This window comes from Poromitra crassiceps, assembly GCF_964638095.1.
Source record: "Poromitra crassiceps genome assembly, chromosome: 11".
NCBI classification, from domain to species: Eukaryota; Metazoa; Chordata; class Actinopteri; order Beryciformes; family Melamphaidae; genus Poromitra; species Poromitra crassiceps.
Window position 1 is genome coordinate 24,864,373 of NC_139643.1, and position 19,968 is coordinate 24,884,340.

Below are 19,968 nucleotides of genomic sequence, written 5' to 3' on the forward strand. Positions count from 1 at the left end.
AATCCGTCCGGCTGCAACTGCAATTATTGAATTCAGATTCAGACTAGTTTTGAAGGGCAATTCAGTTTCAGCCTACTGTACCAAATCAACACTATAAAAAAAAGCTCACAGGCAAGCAGCAAGCAACAACGATGACATGACATGACATAATGACACAACATGACATAGCATAGCATGAAGATGGCTGAGATAGTACATATAGCTACAATATACAATATACAGTTAGGTTACGAATGTACATACAAACCCTGAGCTTTCGGGGGCCCTCTGTGGTCCGGGGCCCCAGGTTATGATGAACCCTGCAGCTGGTGCTGTTGGTAAACCAGACACTGAGGAAGAAGAGGGGGACCCAAACTGAAAAGACTTCTCCCTGCTGATTGGGAGAGGCTCTCCTCTCTCCAACTAAATTATGATCAATTAAAATGCTTTTTTGATTTTCTCTCTCTCTCCCCCTCCCTTCCTCTCTCCAGATGTTGAAGAGAGGGGAGGAGGTGTGTGTGTGTGTGTGTGTGTGTGTGTGTGTGTGTGTGTGTGTGTGTGTGTGTGTGTGTGTGTGTGTGTGTGTGTGCGCGCGTGCGCATGCGTGCATGCGTACAATTTGTCTGTATCTGTGTTTTACCGATGTGCTCCTCACATATTGTGTTATGGGTCATTTACTTATTTCTTCAACAGATTCGCCTGCGCTGCCCCTCACATCTGCTTCTGGAATTGTGCGACACCAGTCTACCAGCAGACTTAAGGTACTTCTGATGAACTACACTAATTGTCTGTGACATTCAAATGGACATTACAAGATTTGTACAGTGCGACTGACTGCTGCATCTGAACTGGGCCTTAAATTTGACAAATTGGGGACCGAAAGATTAGACAGAAGCATCACTAGGGTCGTTTTCTCATCTAGAATTTGAATTGGTCTGAATCAAAAGTGAAGTTGTGGCAGTTCTTCATTAGTGTCTCTTTACAAATGCTCAAATATTTAAAGGCATGTTGTATTGCGAGAGTCTCGTCCCTCAAGTTTATCATTTGCTCACAAAGACTTTAAAAAGTGTTATAGTATAGTGTGAAGTGTTATAGTAAAGTGTTATTAGTACGACCATTTTAATTTGTTCAATTCAAAGTGACTAGCAGAATACCCTGTGTGACTGGGGCCATTGAGTCAGGCCTCGCTCAGAGTTGGCATGCAGCCTATCCTCTCTCTCCCCAGAGGGTTGTCATAGTCCCCCTCACCGGCTGATTCAAACTCTGCTCACCTGTGTGCTGCTCCAGATTTCACTGGCTGATTCTCCGCTTATCTGCTCCACTGTGGAGCTCTCCGCGGTGCTGAACATGTGCTGAGGCATTTTGGCCAACTGATGAACCTTATTTCTCCCTCCTTTCAGCCACTGTTGCCCCCTGTGCTGGACAGTCCATTGCAGGCAAATGATGGGAGAGGAGGTAAGTCACTGGTCGACCCTGACATGGACACAATTAAATGAATGATACATTTGCAGGACACTCTGTAAAAATGTCTCATTGTAGATTTCAGATGCTCCGAGGGTTCGCCCGACGGTCGTCCTCGTACCACCGACTTGTCTCTGAAGAGGAAACGGGTGGACTGCAATGGAGAGATGGAGGCTCCTGAAAAGACAAGGTATTTCCAGATACATGGCCTGATGTACACACTGATGCACTCTTTCACTTGGGGGAATGAATGGGTGAAGTGCTGTCAGAATTGAAAATTGAGTCTAATCTCAAGTTCACCTTTGGGCGAGTCCTACAGTTGACAGTTGCGTATGACAAGCTAATTAGTGTATTGATTTATTTATGAATACATTTATACATTCTAATGAAAATGCCACCTCTGACTTGTTTGCTGAAATGTGTCATTATTGTTCCTTGTACAGGTCCTCTTGCTTCAGACACCAGGATTCAGAGCAGTACCGTAAGGTTTGTCATGAAGAAACGGAGGCTCCTGAAAAGATGACAGTATCTCGACGCACGCAGACACTCAGACACACACACACACACACACACTGACAATCTTTTTTACTGCACTTGATGTTGTCTTATCTTTGACTTATATTTTACTTATGATGTTTTTACAGTTATGTTAATTTTATTTGAGCCATAAATAAGGCTGAAGAAAAATGTTCCAGTTGGACTCTATCTATTCTCTCCATTCTTTGTTTTATTATTGTACATAATGTTTTTATAGGGAAAGTTGTTGTTTCTATGACTCCATGTTTACCTGCCACAGAAAAGGTGCTATTTGAAGATTTATTTTTTAAATGTACTTTCATACTGTATTGAAGATGGAAGCTTGTTTTTGTGCAGTAATATAAATACAAAACAGTCTGTATACTGTTATGAAACCGTTTTAATGAACATTTCAAATAAACCAAATGTTTGTTTATACCAATTTGTATTTTTCTGATTTAATATAATATATATATAATAATATAATATATACAGTGTATACAGAACAAAATATAACCTGTGATTTTTTTTCTACAAAAAGAAGCATCAAATCCATTTTCTCACTTGGACATATACATGATATATAGCCTACACTCAAATCAAATACTGTAAATACAGTCTGCAATGGGCAAAATGCATTAAACACAAAAAATAAAGGGGATATAATAGACCCTTTTCACGGGGGGGGGGGGCATTCTGTGTCAAAAAGGCAGAATAAACAGGTGCAAGCAAAACACTAATGAGGGTTTCCACATTCCAAGCATGGGAGTTGGAAACCCTCATTAGTGTTTTGCTTGCACCTGTTTTTACCCTGCCTTTTCGACACAAAATGGCCCCCGTGAGAAGGGTCTGTCTGTTTCCCAGGTCAAGAGTGTCACATGACTGTTCATCTCCCAGCGCCCCGCCCACCGTGCCACCTGCTTATTGGAGGATGAGATGTCAATCAAATTTTCACCGTCAAGTTTGAATCTTGTTTCGTCCAGGTTCAGTGCAGTTATATTACTCAGTCGACTCAGTCTACACGATAACAGCGCAGTGATGGATCTTCTCGCAAGCAAGGTAATTCTAGCACATTTGATGGTTACATAACTTACAAAGCTCCGAAATGTTTTCCGAGTTATATTTGGAGGAAGAATTTAACACAAGAACCTAACGTTAACAGTAAGTGGGCAAATGTCAACCACTTCAAGACAGCGCAGTTGGCTAGCCATATTAACATAATGCTAGCTACCGCAAAGTCTTACACTCAATTAAATCAGTTGACACGGAAGATATGGATTCAAACATTTCTAACATTGCCAGATTCGACGTTGCTACCAAATTTTGTAGCTACAAGCGTTTGTAAAAAGAGAGAAAAAAAAAGCTAACGTTAGCATGCAGGTACAACTTGCTAGTTAACGTTAATTTGCTAGCAGTAGCTAACAACCAGTGTAATTATTGTCTGGTTAATGTTTACATTTAACCGTGAACGACCTAGTTTCTGAAAGGGTAACGGCCGTTAACATAAAAGCAATATGCTTTCGTGCATATTGCTTTGAGTTAACATAAAAGCAATATGCTTTCGTGCATATTGCTTTGATGTTAACGGTCGTCACCCTTTTTAGAATAGCGTCAGTAGGTCATTTACCAAAGACGTACGGTTAGCCTTTTTTTTCTTTGCGTTTGTGTAATGTGAGCCATGTCTTCACGCTATTATCAGTTTATTTGCATTTCGTTGCTGTTTGTTGCCAACTGAACTCAATTGGTTACAGCGAGGCAGATATTGTTTTGACAGCAGCATCTTGGCCGAGTGAAAATGTATTGATAAATGATCGCTTATATATGTCTTTATTTTTGTTCCTCTGTTACGAACAGATTCGTCAGAGCAAGACCATCCCCTTTTGCTCTGCACAAACCTCCTACAGTATTCAGCTCCTGGATTGGCCCCCCACCTCTCATGGCTCCTCTGCCTCCTCTCCTTGGTCACACGACTCGGGCTACACCTCCAGCAGGTTAGTTGTTTGATATTTAAACCCAACACATTCAAAACTCTTGATTTGTACCATGGCACTATTGCCACAGTTTCATCGGTTGTCAAGACTAGAGGCAAATTCAGGTATTTGAGTCAGAGATGGGTACCTTCACTTCTCCATACCTGTACATGGTCAAATTGCATCACAGTTTACAACATTTGAAATCATTTCACACATCATGTCTGTCCCCATTGAAAGCTACATTACATTTACATTACAATACATTACACATTGTAACTACAAAACTGCAAAAGCATGCTTATATACTAAAATATGTCAATTACATTATAAATCTGCTATTGGGCAGAATAGATGAGTTTAACTTTGCATTGATACAATATTAAAGGGATGACTTCAGACTCATACTGAATTACTTCCCCAACAATTTTTTCTTGCAATCCATGACTTGCATAATTTCATATGGATAATTACGCTTCACTCTGTTTAGGAGTGTCTCATCATGTGACGACGAGAGCTTCAACGGCCATGCTGAGCCGATGTCTTACCGTGAGTGGGTGCAGATCAGTATGGACATGATGAAGGTGCCTGCTGACAAGCTGTGGGAGGTGGTGGCCATCATTGAGGCCCGGGAGACCCCTTTGCAAATAAGCCCAGAGGAGATTATGGTGGACTTCAAAACGTTTCAGCCCTCTACACTGAGGGAGATGCAGAGGTGCATTATGAGGTGTCTGAGGAAACGCTCCAAGAGTGTTAGCAGTAAGTGCAATTCCCTCCCGTTCCCTTAAAGCGTTGCTTGTCAGCTATATTTAGCTAGACATATTCTCTCTGAAGCCCTCTGAGACATGCTTGTGAATTAGGGCTATACAAATAAACTTGACTTGACTTGACTTGACTTGCTCTTTCGACCAATGCATCTTTTTTAGATTGAGAGTTTCATGAAATACATATTTTCTTTACTTGGGATTGAAGTTTGACATTTTTCTTTGTCCCACAGGAAAAAAGTGCACCCCTCCGCCCGCTGCCTCCTCTTCCTCCTCATCCTCCTCATGCTCCTTGTCTCACCCCCGGCCGTCTCACCCCTCCTCCTGCTCCTCGTCTCACCCCCGGCCGTCTCACCCCTCCTCGTCCCGTCCCACATGCACCCCTCCGCCCGTGGCCTCCTCTTCCTCCTCATCGTCCTCCTCCAAGGCGAGCAAGGTTGGCTTTGTTTAATCCACAGTTTGCAATTCCAGAGTACTATGATGTTTATTCTGAATGAATCTCAATACTCAATTTGAAAGAGATTACTAATGAACTCTGATTTGTCTGTTTTTAGGGTATTTTGTTGAACAACGCTGACGCTTGGGCGAGGCTGATTCAATATTATAAAAGCAGGAAGGGGCCAGAGTCTGTCTCCTCGTCCTCGTCTCACCCCTCCTCGTCCCGTCCCACATGCACCCCTCCGCCCGCGTCCTCCTCTTCCTCCGAGGCGAGCAAGGCCAGTGCTAGGCCTTTGAAAAGGACCAGGCCAGAGTCCGCCTCTGCTCCGCCGGCCGTTGCTCCCCCACCAGAGAAACGAATGCGGGTAAGGAAGATGATTGGGCTCATTATGCCTTTTGAATTTACAGTATGAGTGTTACATGAGACTTGATCATTTTTTAATTGCTTTGTCTAAATGCAAATTAAGCTTATTGATGTAACAATGTCACTCTGTGCAGGTGGTTGAGGCCGTGCCCGTTTCGAGCTACTCCCCAAGCCTGAGCGACAGTGAGGACGAGGACAGCAGCAGCAGCAGCAGCAGCAGCAGCAGCAGCAGCAGCAGCAGCAGCAGCAGCAGCAGCAGCAGCTGTGACAGCAGCAGCAGTGATTCCAGCACTTCTGATAGCAGTGACTCTGAATCAGGTTAGCTGCTCTCCTCAGTACTCTGCGCTCACCTAACTCCACTCTTAAAATAAGACAGAGATAAGCTATCTAGCTAAAATTCACCTGGACCAAATTCACCTTATGTTCCAACGCAGGGGTCAGCCAATTACTTCCTGTTGTTTTTACACTTCCTGTGACAGCACAGTACTTATTGTTTTCATTGTGTTAACTGTGGCCAACACTGCTGAGGGGCTATAAGGTGTGTGCAGACCCCTAAGAGCCTGAGTCAGACTAGGTTTGAAACAAACAGCGTCAAGTGGGCGGGGTTACATAAGGTGAATACTTGGTTATTAAACTTTTTTTTTTTAATTTTATTTAGCCTTTATTTAAGCAGGTACAACAGTTACAATTGACAGACATGGTGACGTTTTAAAAACAAACAAAAAACAAGGTTTGCTAACTTGTATTTCAGGGTTGTTTAACGTTAACATGACAGCTTTCCCTCTTTGTGTAACAGATGAAGCCATGGCGCCGTTAACACAGCTAGGGTTAGGGTTAGTGGGGCGCCTGAGCGACACCAGCAGCTCTGACGATGACAGCGATTCAGGAACAGGTTAGCTGCTCTCCTCAGCACTCCTCAGTGTGTGTGTGTGTGTGTGTGTGTGTGTGTGTGTGTGTGTGTAGGTGTGTAGGTGTGTGTGTGGGTGTGGGTGTGGGTGTGGGTGTGGGTGTTGGTGTGTGTGTGTGTGTGTGTGTGTGTGTGTGTGTGTGTGTGTGTGTGTGTGTGTGTGGTTTATAAATATTTTGACAATCTACATTCATCTGTAAGTGTTTTACCGATGTGCTCCTCACATACCGGTATTGTGTTAATGGTAATTGACTTGACTTTCTTTCTTTCTTCTTCCTGATAGATCCGTGGCCTGCTGCACCTGCCCAGACAGCTCTTGACTTGACCACCTCCCTTGAGGTACTTCTGATCAAACAGCAACACTTTTAGTACTCTGTAATGTGTTACACTATTTGTACAGTATTTGTACCCCCAGAGGGTTTTCATAGTCCACTTCACTGGCCAATTCAAACTCCGCTCACCTGTGTGCTGCTCCAGAGTTCTCTGGCTGATTCAAACTCTGCTCACCTGCTCCACTCTGGAGCTCTCCGTGGTGCTGAACATGTGCTGAACACTAGTCTTTTTTTTCCCTCTCCTTTCAGCCGTTGTTGTCCAGACCTCCGCCCGCCGCCTCCTCTCTCACTTCCTCCGTTAAGAGACCGGCGTCCGGCTCCGCTGCCCAGTCACAGAAACACAGACGGGTAAGGAAGATGGATTTCTCTTAATCGATTTTTTTTATTCTATTAATTTATTTGATGGGGACAATCATCAAATTGTTTTACACACACACACACACACACACACACACACACACACACACACACACAAACACACACACACACACACACACACACACACCTCAACGTGTCCACACAGGCTACTTGAGAGAATAAAGGTAACACACACATACACACACACACACACACACACACAACCACACACACAAACACAAACACACACACACACACACACACATACACACATACACACACACGCACACACACACACACACACACACACACACACACACACACACACACACACACCTCAACGCTTCCACACAGGCTACTTGAGAGAATAAAGCAGTGTCTTGGTTTGTGATGAAAGGCTTTTGCATGTTTTTATATGCTGGATCACCTTCAAATGACGTCAGGTTTTTCTGTGTTGAGTTCCATCTTAAAGTGTAACTTAAACCCAAAACACTTTTTTTCAGCTTTTAACCAATATGACTTTGGGGGTGGTGTGTGAAGAATTCTCGTCAAAATTTCCACATTTGAGATCAAACTGTTACCATTGTACCATTTGTATAATTTTCAGCAGCATAAGTTCCCTCTATGGGTTGAACACTGCTTTTTTTTGTGCCCTCAAATGAAAGGGATATTTGGTACATTGTAGGGCTGCACGATATGAGGAAAAGCTGCGATAACACTGTTCAATATTGTGATGACGATATGACCTGCGATAAATAAAAGAATGGTATAAACAAAAATATTGATGGGTAGGGGTGCTCCGATCCGGCTAAGCCACGATCCGATCCGATTCCGATTCCTGGGGTCACGATCCGATTCTCGATTCCAACGATTCTCGATTCCAGAATCTAGAATCGATTCTCAATTATGTAGTTTTATATTGCAATAACACACAAAGGTAAATCTAAGACAAAAAATGACAAATGTATTAATGCTGAACTTCAAATTCAACTTCTGAAGTATTACAGTGAGGGCCTAAATTCATTTTGCAATATGAGTGTGTTAATTTAAGCATACGTATCAGAGGGTCATACGAACAAAAATGCACTCTTGAAGCTAAAAAAAAATCCAAAACCAACAAGTTCATTATTTACATTTTTACTTCAATGTAGAAGAGTAATTTCTTACACATGAGATTACTTTTAGCCTTTTAGTCAAAACGATTATTGAAAGATATTCCATATTCCAGACTGAAATGTTATAACAGAAGTGGAGTATTGGCCAGAATGACATGAACATTTGGACACTTATTCAGCCGGTATCTTGCATGTTGCGTTCAGGTGCACTGTAAAAAAAAAAAAAAAAGATTAATTTTTTTCCGATAACACGTGACTTTTGCGATGTGTTCATCGCGCATTTTCATATCGCGATGACGATGAAAATACGATTAATCGTGCAGCCCTAGTACATCGTGACGTCACGGTGGGGTTAGCACGCGCCCCACTCATGTGAAAAAAACATTTTTTTCCCCATTTATTATTACTGTAGTTCACGCGGTTCGAGCCCTTTAAGACCAATGCATCCATGGGTAATGCCTACTGTGGCTAATATTAGCCGCTAGTTAGTTATGTTATATGGCAGTAAAAAGCCACTGAATATTACACAACAGCAGTCTACATGAAAGTGTCTGTTGTTCTCTGCATCACAGCTGGCTCCCATAATGCACAGCAGCTCCTCCACACCTGCTCAGAGCTCCACCCAGTCCCGCCCCGCAGCACCCACAGGACGAGGATATACACGCAAGCCACAGGGGGGCAAAAGTAAGTGTGTGTGTGTGTGTGTGTGTGTGTGTGTGTGTGTGTGTGTGTGTGTGTGTGTGTGTGTGTCGTATACCAGAGGTTTTCAAAGTGGGAGGATGGCCTCCCCAGGGGGCCTCCAAACAGTTTCAGGGGAGGCTCAGTCAAGAGAAGTGAAAAAATACTACATAACAAATGCTCTGAATTGTGTTTTGACTGTTTCCTTCCAGTTATCTCTTTAATCATCTCTCTCTCTCTCTCTCTCTCTCTCTCTCCCTCTCTCACAGAAATCTGCCCCCTGATGGCCAAAAGTGTTCGAGACTTCAAAATGAAGATGAAGTATTCAAGATGAGGCCAGCTCTATGTGCTGGCCTTCTTCCATGCCGTGGTGCAGGAGAAGATTGGTGTTGACAAGTGTTTGACATGGACGTGAATTCGAAAGCGGTTTGGCCCGGACATCTCCCCCACCTCGGTGGTGCTGCTTCAGGAGCTGGAGCGCTTCAACAAACTGGTGGTCTGTATGCAACACTCTCTGGCTGAGCTGCAGAGGGCCTTGGCTGGTGAGGTGGATATGAGCAGCGAGCTGGACCAGGTTGCCCGGGCCGTCTTTAACGGTCACATCCCTGCCATCTGGAGGAAGCTGGCGCCCAAGACTCTCAAGTCCCTGGGCAACTGGATGATTAATTTCAAGAGGCGCTATGAACAGTACAGGTCCTGTGTGGATGAGGGCGAGCCGAATGTAATGTGGCTGTCAGGCCTCCACATCCCTGGGTCCTACCTGACTGCTCTGGTCCAAGCCACCTGCAGGAAGAACAGCTGGCCTCTGGATGGCTCCACGCTCTACACAGAGGTCACCTCATACCACCAAGTCAGTGACAGACCTGGACAGGGCTGCTTTGTGCCAGGCCTGCATCTGGAGGGAGCAGACTGGGACATGGAGAAGGGCTGTCTCATAAAGAGTCAACCCAAAGAATTGTTGTCGTCCCACTGGCCATCTCAAGGTTATCCCCATAGAGACATGCCGCCTCAAATGACAGAATACGTTATATATATAGCACTTATGTTGTGTGCGCTCCTGCATTTCAGTTTTAACAGACTGCATGTGAGGTTTGAGTAACCATTAAGTAACCATTATGGGTATTTGATATGGGCGAGTACTCTGAGTAAATTACTCTTTCAGAGAAAAGGTTGTGCTGCACCTAGTAGAAAGGATGGGTTGGGATTCAGGGGGCCTCACTCTTGTCTTTGCCCAGGAGGACCTCAAGGAAACGCAACAATGATGACATGACATGACATGATTTTTTACATTTGTTGTCTGCGCAGCCCACCACACAACAGCTTTTAGCTATGTTTAATTCAAAGAAGAGTGTCTGTAAATAGTTTATTTTATTAGATTGTAATACATTTTATATTGTCATTTTGTTCACTGTAAATTGTTATTGTATTAGATTTTAATCAATTTTATTGGCAATTTCTTATCAAATTTACTTTTTTCAACTTGTGTACAATTTTCAAATGTTTTTATAATGAATGTAATTTGTATTTTATATTGTCATTTTGTTCACTGTAATTGTTATTGTATTAGATTTTAATCAATTTTATTGGCAATTTTTTATCAAATTTACTTTTTTCAACTTGTGTACAATTTTCAAGTGTTTTTATAATGAATGTAATTTGTAATGTTTTTGTTAATTAAATGAAACTTTTTGCCCTGATTTATGTCCAGAATCATTTTTGTGTGATTGTGATTGAAATGCCCTGTGCAGTGGTGTTTGGTAGCAATCGCAGAGCACGTTTCTGTACCTGTCATGGCTGTGTGACATTTTGTTTTCCTCCTCATGCTATGAGTGTGAAGTGGCAAAAATGCTACATTTGTGTCATTTCTGGTTTTCCAGCAAGGCACCATTATTCCTTCAAAATAAAATATTTAAAAGCTGCGGGGCAGTGCAGGGTTTGCTTTATCTTTTATTATTACCCCTATCCCTCAAGAGGCCCTCCCTTTTGCCAGGTCGCCACTGTAAATAAGAATCTGTTCTTAATGACTTGCCTGGTTAAATAAAGGTTAAATTAAAAAATAAAGTGTCCTAAAGCAGCCGTTCTCAACCTTTTTCGGCTTGTCACCTACTTGATTCATAATCAGATGCATAGAAAACTGTTCTGAAAAAAAGCAAATATACTGGAGAAAAAAAGATAAATGTTTATAGTAGAAATATGGTTCCTATTCCATAAATCACCTTGTGGCCCCCTCTTGTTATCTGGTGACCCCCTGGAGGCTCCCGACCTCCATTGTCATAGGCACTGAACTCACTCACTTAAAGCATCAGCTAAATGTTTTGATTGTTCATGTCAAACTGACAGTGGAGGGTTTTAAAGTTGCCACTGTTGACTTGCCCTTATAGGCTGCTTGGCAACGAATGAGACCCCAAATGCTAAAATGAAATAATATGAGTTTGATGTCGGAGCTAAAGTGTTGATTCAGTTGAACTAATGCCTTTGAATTCTATTTGTCTCTATGTGCTTGTGTGTTGATGGCAGAGTTTGGTATTTTTTGTCAGAAAGAGTGACTCATAACTGTTTGTGTGTTTGGAGTCTGGCCTCATTGTCCTCATTCTCTTCACAGCTAAATTGACCTTATTAAGTTGAAAATGACAGAAGATGGCTGCTTTGTAGATCACGCATTATCACAAGGTTTCAATTGGGTGAATGAGGGTCTCTGTGGGTGCATGGCCTCATTCAATTAGGCCCCAGTTGTTTTCATAGGCCAGAGGCACAGCTGCTGCAGGGAACATGATTGATTGATTGATTGATTGATTTCTTTATTAATGTGTCACACACACATATATATATATATATACACACACACACACATACACACACACACACACATATATATGTGTCACTTCTGTCAACACTAGGCCCCCTGCCCATCCTCCTCTTTCTGTGCACCAGGTTTGGTGAGTGGGTCTCTGAGCACCAGCAGTTCCTGGATCTTGACATGTGATTCACAGTCTGGAGGGAAGCGGTTTCTCTGAGACAGAGAGGAGAAACAAAATCAAATCCATGAGCGGTTGCTGGGGAACAATGTTGATTTGACCAAATGTTACTGTAGTAACAGTGGCTTTGTGTAGATAAACGTAATTAGTTTGCAATTGCTTTGATGTTTGGTCTTCAGTAGATCAACCACCAAAGGTTGGGGTCAACTGACTTAAAATTCAGCAAATTCAAGAAGTGAATTTTCTTCAATATTTTGGAACACTGTAATTTTAATTCATAAAGAAGTGTATCTAGCCATACGGTGTGCGGGCTCTACCTATTTCATCATGTACTGCCTCTAGCCCAGCATCCAAAGTCAAGATTCAAGATTCAAGATTTTTATTGTTACTCCGTAGTACAAGTATCACGTGTGAAATTCTTGTGCTTTGGACTCCGTTTACAACATAGTACAAAATAACAGGGCATATGGGTGCAGGAAAACAACAAGAGACACAACAAGCAATAAGGCAGTAGAGCGATAAGACATTCACTGCACATTCACTGCACGTAGGTGCACATGGCATGTACATACTTTAAACATACTTAAACATAGTTGACATTCTGTTTGCACAGGTGCAAATAGCATATACCTAATTAGACATACAATTAAACATTAGACATACGTAATGGTAGCAGCTACAGTACAGTACAGTACAGCTACTACACTATTTGTGTATGTTAAGAAGTCTCGTGGCCTGCGGGAAGAAATCCCAATCGATGTGCGTATAGTTATTTTCTACTTCAATATCCCCCCCTGGGTGAGGTGGTCTGTGAACTGTGATTGGCTCCCCAACTGGCCAGTTTCAGATGCGATGTTTATGGAGAGCCCGCAAAATGTGTACTGTGTAATGGATGTGTTTTTAAAATGCAGCACTTTATATACATGATATAACTTGAATGAACGTGAAATGCTAATATCAACAAAGTACAAGCACACAAAACTTAATAGTATCAAGAGTAATTGTAATGAATTACTTCCACTTCCACCCCGAAAGGCGTTTCAGTGTATATTGAAGTGATTGTCACACCGAAACACACCTGGAGACAGAGGCGCAGCAGGCCGCCTCCCTCAGTCTGCATCTGCAGCGCCGACAGGAAGAGAGGCAGCGTCCGCTCTGTTATTCTGTTTCCTACACAAAGAAGCAAACACACACAGCACAACCAGACACATTACATTTTGAACTGACTGGTCGTTTTTCAATGACCTCGATAGATTTCATGATATTTTTGTGCTGCAGTCAGATCTTAAAATCGATTCTGAAAGTGTCAGGTGACCAGTGCAGAGAAGCCTGGACTGGAGTAATGTGATCTCTACATGTGGCAGCTGCATCCAGTATGAGCTGACAACATCAAAAACCTCTTTAAAAAAGATTCTGCGAGAAGAATGTCTATGGGACGGGGTGGAAGATTTCATAGGGCGACGAGTCTCCCTCAGGAATGGCAGGGAGGTGGGTACATAGCGGGCCAAAGTAGCAGAAATTTCAGCACAAGTGGAAGTATATTCTCAACATTTTGAGGTGATCGCTGGGAGAAGGGTGGCTGACATTAGACAATATCTTAGAAAGATGACGATTCTTGAAGATGAGATCGGAGAACACTGTATAATGAAAAACCTAACACATCATCAAATCCTCAATTAATGTGTGATTTTCAATTAACTCCAGGAGTTATTTTGTAGTTTACTTTGCTTGTGTAGCCACTTTCCCTCAGCCTGCCTCATCTACTTGGACTAAAGTTTGTGATTTCCTACATTTGCCAGAATTACTTGATCCCTAAATCAAAACATAGCTACGTGTATTGTGGCTGCATTGCATTCTGGTCTATTGAGGCTACTGTTAGTGCAAAAATTAGTCTCTCTATGATTTTACAATTCTTCTATGATTTCTCCCTGGATGATTGTTGAACATCTAGAAAGAAGCTTTTGCACTTTTGATTTTGAGGTGCTGAGACCAAAACCGCCACAGCTGCTGACCTGCCAGGTTCAGGTAGGTGAGCGTGGTGTTTCCAGGCAGAATGATGTGGCCGTCCTTGTGCTGCACCGACTGCTCCAGCAGGGGGCTCAATATCTCCACCAGGCCTGCCAACTGGTGGAGACAAGCAACCAATAATAGTCAAATCACATTCATTATTGTTAACAACACAGTTGTGGCTCGAAATTAAATCAGGGTTCCCACACCTTTTTTTAAACATCGAATTCAAGGACTTTTCAAGGACTTTCCAGGCCCAATTCCCTCGAATCCACAAACTTTCAAGGACCCGTGGGAACCCTGTTAAATTGTAGCGCACAAACCTCATTCAGTGCAGCATCGGCCTTATCCTGCAGAAAAAAAGAAACATTGTGAAAAATTAAAGATTGTAATAGAAAAAGTCGTCAGTCTACACCAGTGGTTCTCAAATCTTTTCACATGAAGGACCCCTAAACTGACAAAAATTAGACCACGGACCCCCATTTGATAGGATTTTGTCCCACGGACCCCCATATGATAATAAGATTGATGCTTTTAGATATTTTATTACAAAATGTATATTCAACCCATGGCCAAAATAGTCATTGTGTTACTTATGAATGGAATTATAGCGAAAATAAATGACCCCCCTTTTGGCTGGGGGACCCCCAGGAAACCCCTCAAGGACCCCTGGGGGTCCCCGGACCCCTATTTGAGAACCACTGGTCTACTCAGTCAGTGCAAAGTCTTTGGTACCTCCTGCTCAGACACAGATGACTGTTTCTCTTTGCCCCCCAGCTTCCCCCCTTTCCCTCGAGGCACCTTGAGCTCAGAGGCTAGGAGAGATCGAAGGAGACAACGATGAGAAGAGAAACACCCCTGTTGTCAGAGAACAACAAGCAGCACAAGTGCTTAGCTATGACAGAAGCCATTATTACATTTCTTGTTTCTTGCCGCAGCGCCTGCCAGGTTAGCAGCCGGTTTCTCCTCTCTTTTGGCCGTTTCCTGCAAGTCAACAGAACCCAAGTTCATCTGTTACAAGGTTGTCACACCCTTGAGGAATATGGACACCTCTTATTAGTGCCACAAATAGCCTAATACGTGGAAACCATGAGAACAGCACATTACAACATATTTCCATACTAAACGTATGAAAAGAGCAAAAAGGATATGATTGCTATTCCAACGTATTTTCATTTTGGGTTGTCCATTTTTGCACTTTTAAGAGCGTTACCCTTCTTTTGGAGGTGCCTTTGTTTGCCCCTCTGCCATTGAGTGAGGTGCTGCCGGGCATCGACGGAGGTGGGTCAGTGGGAGAAAGCTCAGCACAGACTCCCAGGGAGGGCTACGAAAATAGAGGAAGAGAGGTAGAAGGGGTGTGTGCGTGCGTGTGTGTGAGTGCAAGTGTGTGTGTGTGTGTGTGTGTGTGTGTGTGTGTGTGTGTGTGTGTGTGTGTGTGAGAGAGAGAGAGAAGACTGTCCTTTTCTTTAAAAAAGAAAAAGGTTTTCCACACTTACAGACTGGTCTCTGTCCAGAAGCAGCTTCCTCCTCTCCACGGCTTCTTCGTGAGTTAAAGCAAACTGACCAAGTATCTGAAAATAGAAGCGTAGCGGGCGGAGGCCTTATTAACGAATATAATGCAATGACACTCAATAATATGATTTCAAACAACTTAACTGACGATTTTAAACGTATCATCCCACAGGTTCAATTCTATCATGTAAAATGGCTAAACTGCCAGCAGAGTGCAGCACTCACTGTGGCCACATGAGCAGCGCCGGAGTCTCCAATCAGATTGTGGGAGAGCGAGAGACAGAGCAGAGCTCGATTCAAACGCAGGCCCTGGGAGATGAGACAGGATGAGCCACACAACAGCGTCTGCCACACACAGAGCCATGTAGGGAACGTTATGGAAACATGGACTCGGTTCTGGGTTCTTCTACCTGTGCTATGTGTGCGGCGCCTGCATCACCAATAGAATTGAATGCCAGGTTGAGTGACAAGAGGTTCCTGTTAGCGGATCTGGCTGTGGAGAGAGCTGAGCCAATCAGACGCGCTCCCTCGTCTCCCATCCGGTTGTTCCGCAGTGACAGGTGAGCGAGGCTTGACGACCGAAAAGAAGTGTTAAGGCTAACAGACACGGGAATGAGGCAGGTGTGTTTGTGTGTGCATGCAAATCAGGTTCATTTGAATATATGCATATATTATTAATGGCCCAGGTAGTGACTCACGCGCTGTCTTCGGACAGAAGGAGGTGGTAACTCTGCCGTGGAAGAGGGTTGCCTTCCAGCGTCACAGTCCTGACACAAACAATGGAATGGATAGATCAGTAAATCACTGCGGTGTTTGATATGGTTTAGTTCTCTTTAACTGTATCCAAACATTTTCAGATGTGAACTCAAATCATGGGGACTCGAACACTGGGGACTCGGACTCGAGATGTAGTGACTCGACGACGACACTGGTTTCAGAAAGCAGGATTTACAGTGTGAGTGATGGGAGAATAGCTATCCACTCACCTCAGGTTGGAGCAGAGAGACAGTGTGCTCCTGAGGGAGATTACCATCCGATCTGTCAGTCCGGCCTGCCACAACCTGCAAGTGGACAGGATTATAAATCAAACAAGATCAAGACAACAAGAGCGCATCTCTTTCTCCAGCAGCTCATTACTTACTGAAGACCCTGCAGCTTGCTCAAGGAAGGAAGCGTCTTGTTAAGCACTCGAGCAATCGGCTCATCCACCCTCCACCCTGTGTGTTCACAAGGAATTTGTATCCTGTTACATTTTTCTCTAGACTGATTTTGAACATCTTGGACTCAAATGAGGATGTAAAAACTCAAAACTGTAGCCTAAATGTCAAGCCAAAGCAGAACATTGTGTTAGATGTTTCTCTGCGGCGTTGGTTTCTCACCAAAAACCTTGACGCTCTTGACGCTGCAGGGGTCTTCACTCTCCAGCTCCACCTGGAGGCACGGCTTAGACCACAGAGGTGTGGTCCTCAGCTGGGACTGGCTGTCCTCTGAAGGTACAAGCATCATGTGAAGGATGAAAAGACTAGACCCTTTTCACGGGGGGCATTTTGAGTCGAAAAGGGCGGGTAAACACAGGTGCAAAGCACTAATGAGGATTTCCAACCCTCATTAGTGTTTTGCTTGCACTTGTGTTTACCCTGCCTTTTCGACACAAAATGGCCCCCATGAAAAGGCTCTATTGAAACTGAGATGATAGAAGAAGATAACAACTGATAAGAAAGAAAAGTAAGGAATTAACAGTAATATTGTCAGTGTTCATTTAACTAAATCAACATTATGCCAGTGTTTATATAAGTCAATACAGAGAGTTAATTAGACACACAGCAAACATAATCATTTCTATGAATGACCAAATAACTCCAATCAGTGGTCATTCAACTCCAAATAGTTGTTAATGAAATGTCAACACTGGAATATTGGCTGTACAGTACAGGTACGTAACAGGTTACCCATGTTTCCGCCATCACCCTCGGTGTTGGGACAGGCTGGCTGCTTTGCACTGACAGCTGGGATGTTCTTCATGCCCAGAAGAGCACAAAGCCCAGGGAAGTCAGTCTCCAGGCTGCCTGAGCACTCATACTCATCTAATAGGAGAGGGGAGGCAGGATAGTGGAGTTTAGAGCAATGCACGTCCAATCAACTGCCCTCAAACACCAAATGGATGGCAGTGGGACAGTTAATAGTTTTATAAACTTGTAACTTAGCTACTTACCAAAGGTCTGAGCAGGCTTTTCATCTAGATTCAGTCCTAACAATGAAAAGGTATTAGTCTCTCAAGCACTGAGCATTTTTACTGTTTTTAGGCTAAATCAGATTTTGCTTGAATTAGCCATGATGACACACTAGCCATGGCTGATTGAATGGCATTTGTTGAATTTACTTTACCAAAGTATAAAACGTCAAAAATATGAATATTACTTTCACTGAGCACAGTCCCAAAAACAATGCATTGCTAAAAGCTAACAACGTGATTCGTATGCAATGACCAACAGTCACCTGGAATTTTCGAGGGATCCTCTTCCACTCCAACATTCCCCTTATCGGACTTATCTTTTACTTTCTCGGAGCGCTTTCTAGACATTTGCGTCCTGAAGCTTGTGTGCTGCTAACGTTAGCCAATTGAACAACATGGGCGTCATGGCCGTTACCATGGCAATCTTGAGTCTAACGCGAGACTTCAAGTCTCTCTTTTTTACGTTATGACGATGAAGTTGGCTGTCGCGAGAGTTTTGAAAATCTACGATTTGAACCTCCTTTTAGATTCTATTTATTTATTTTTCATTAAAGGCGCAAATTGTATTGTATATAATGCATTAAGGGCTGTTTCCACTGCAGCCCAGTGAAATGCAAAAACAATTCATTACAATTTTTATAGTATTTTTTTTTGTTTTAAGTTTAATCGGGAGTTTGATAGCTAGTTGTGTTAGGGTTTTATTGGGAGGCCTTGCATCTCTTTACCAACATTATCCCAACATTAGTGAGGGTCTTTGTCCTGCTCCGCCTTTTGTCTTGTTGGGGGTCAAATGTTGTGAAAGGTGACTACACCTGAATACTGACAATATTGTGTTGAGATAGAAAGGTGGTGGTATTTATACCTGGAGTGGGTAGCAGCTGGATGCCATTCATTCCAGACACATCCACCAAGCTGACAACTCTATAGGTTCATCTAAGTGATGTGTAGACTTGAGTATGTGGACAAAAGATATTGTATAATATTGTAATAATGTGCTTCCGCACCAGAAGGAAGGAGGAAGGAGACGAAGGTTGACTTGCAATCCCGTGCGTTTATTACAGTTCTCTCTGGTCTCTGTTACAGGCTTAGACCAACAGCCATATCATCAACAGCAATTCCTAGCTTCCTCTCTCTTAGCCGGCTTCTCCTATTTCTGACCCAAACACACACTTTCCCCGCCGACAATAATGGCCGCCTCCCGCTCAACCAATCCCCAGCGAGCTAGCCCCCCACATGACCCCATGTCCCCTTCAGGTGCGGTACTCTATTCCCAGCCGCGTTCAAGTGCTGTGGGAACTCTCTATAACACCCCCAACGCACTGAAACCCCACACTCAGACAACCCCATGTTTACTGGCAACCCCACATCGCTACAATATATCCAAACTCACTATACACAAAGTGGAAGGATGAGTTTTGTCTATTATCGATACAATTCACTCTCAATCATTCAATGTAATATTAGAATGCATGTTTAGTTTTACTGTGTAAACTACAGTTAATGATTTGCTGTAACTATGTTAAAAATTAGATTACATGTTGTGATTGGAGAAAAGGAGTTCTCTCATTTCTCAGATGTCAATACCTTTTGTTATTCACGGTCTCTGGAGTCTTAATCTTCAAAGCATAACAACAAGAATTGTATTCACAATAATGTAGTGCTTTTTATTAAAAAAACAAACAAAAAACAAATATAATATAAAACAAAAAGTAAAAACCAACAGCATTTTTCATGACTGAATAATCATAATTACAAACTTTTAACGAGTGGAAGAAGTTTTTGACAAACTGTACACATCACAAAATGTCCGCCAGTCTGCCATTTACAATGCTTGCATCTTATTTTGTGATTGTCTAAAAATAACTAAACAAATCACACAAAACACACAAATACAAGTACAAGCATCATACCATGACTGCTATCACAAAACGGAACCATTTCTTATTTGAAAGGAAAAAAAATACATGATATTGAGCTGACAGCTTACTTTTGTTTCTGTCACCTTTTAAAAATATCATAACATTTTTATGTTGGTTTGTTTTTTTAGTGTTCAACACTTTGCAGCAAAAAACAAGGAGTATATTTCTCCTTAAAAGTAATATTATTAACAATAATCAGTGACAAAGACGTCGCTGTCATGTCCCAATGCCTTCTGTGTCCGTTTGACATTCTTCTCGTTCATGCAGTACATAGATGAATTTCATTTAGGCAACAAAAACTCGGCTTAAGTTTTTAGGACAAGTTATGGTGAGATTTTCTGAAAAAAAAAAAAAAAAAAAATCCTCCGAGCTTAAGTGTCTTCATTATAGTAATACAAACGGAAGAAATTATAATATTATCATTATTATAATAATACATTT

The 19,968-nt window shown here is 42.6% G+C and overlaps 1 protein-coding gene across 1 annotated transcript; it reads right to left on the minus strand.

The window, feature by feature from the left end:
* Positions 1–11,774: 11,774 nt before the first annotated feature.
* LOC310784914 (leucine-rich repeat-containing protein 71-like) lies at positions 11,775–17,956 on the minus strand (the record flags this gene model as incomplete). The annotated part of the gene is made up of 16 exons (XM_083645943.1): positions 11,775–11,891; positions 12,935–13,026; positions 13,869–13,980; positions 14,187–14,213; positions 14,599–14,678; positions 14,781–14,847; positions 15,077–15,187; positions 15,360–15,434; positions 15,601–15,684; positions 15,786–15,945; positions 16,074–16,142; positions 16,362–16,436; positions 16,517–16,592; positions 16,755–16,862; positions 17,325–17,459; positions 17,872–17,956. 16 exons carry the CDS (start codon positions 17,954–17,956, stop codon positions 11,775–11,777), a joined length of 1,473 nt encoding a protein of 490 aa, XP_083502069.1.
* Between the last annotated feature and the right edge of the window lie 2,012 nt (positions 17,957–19,968).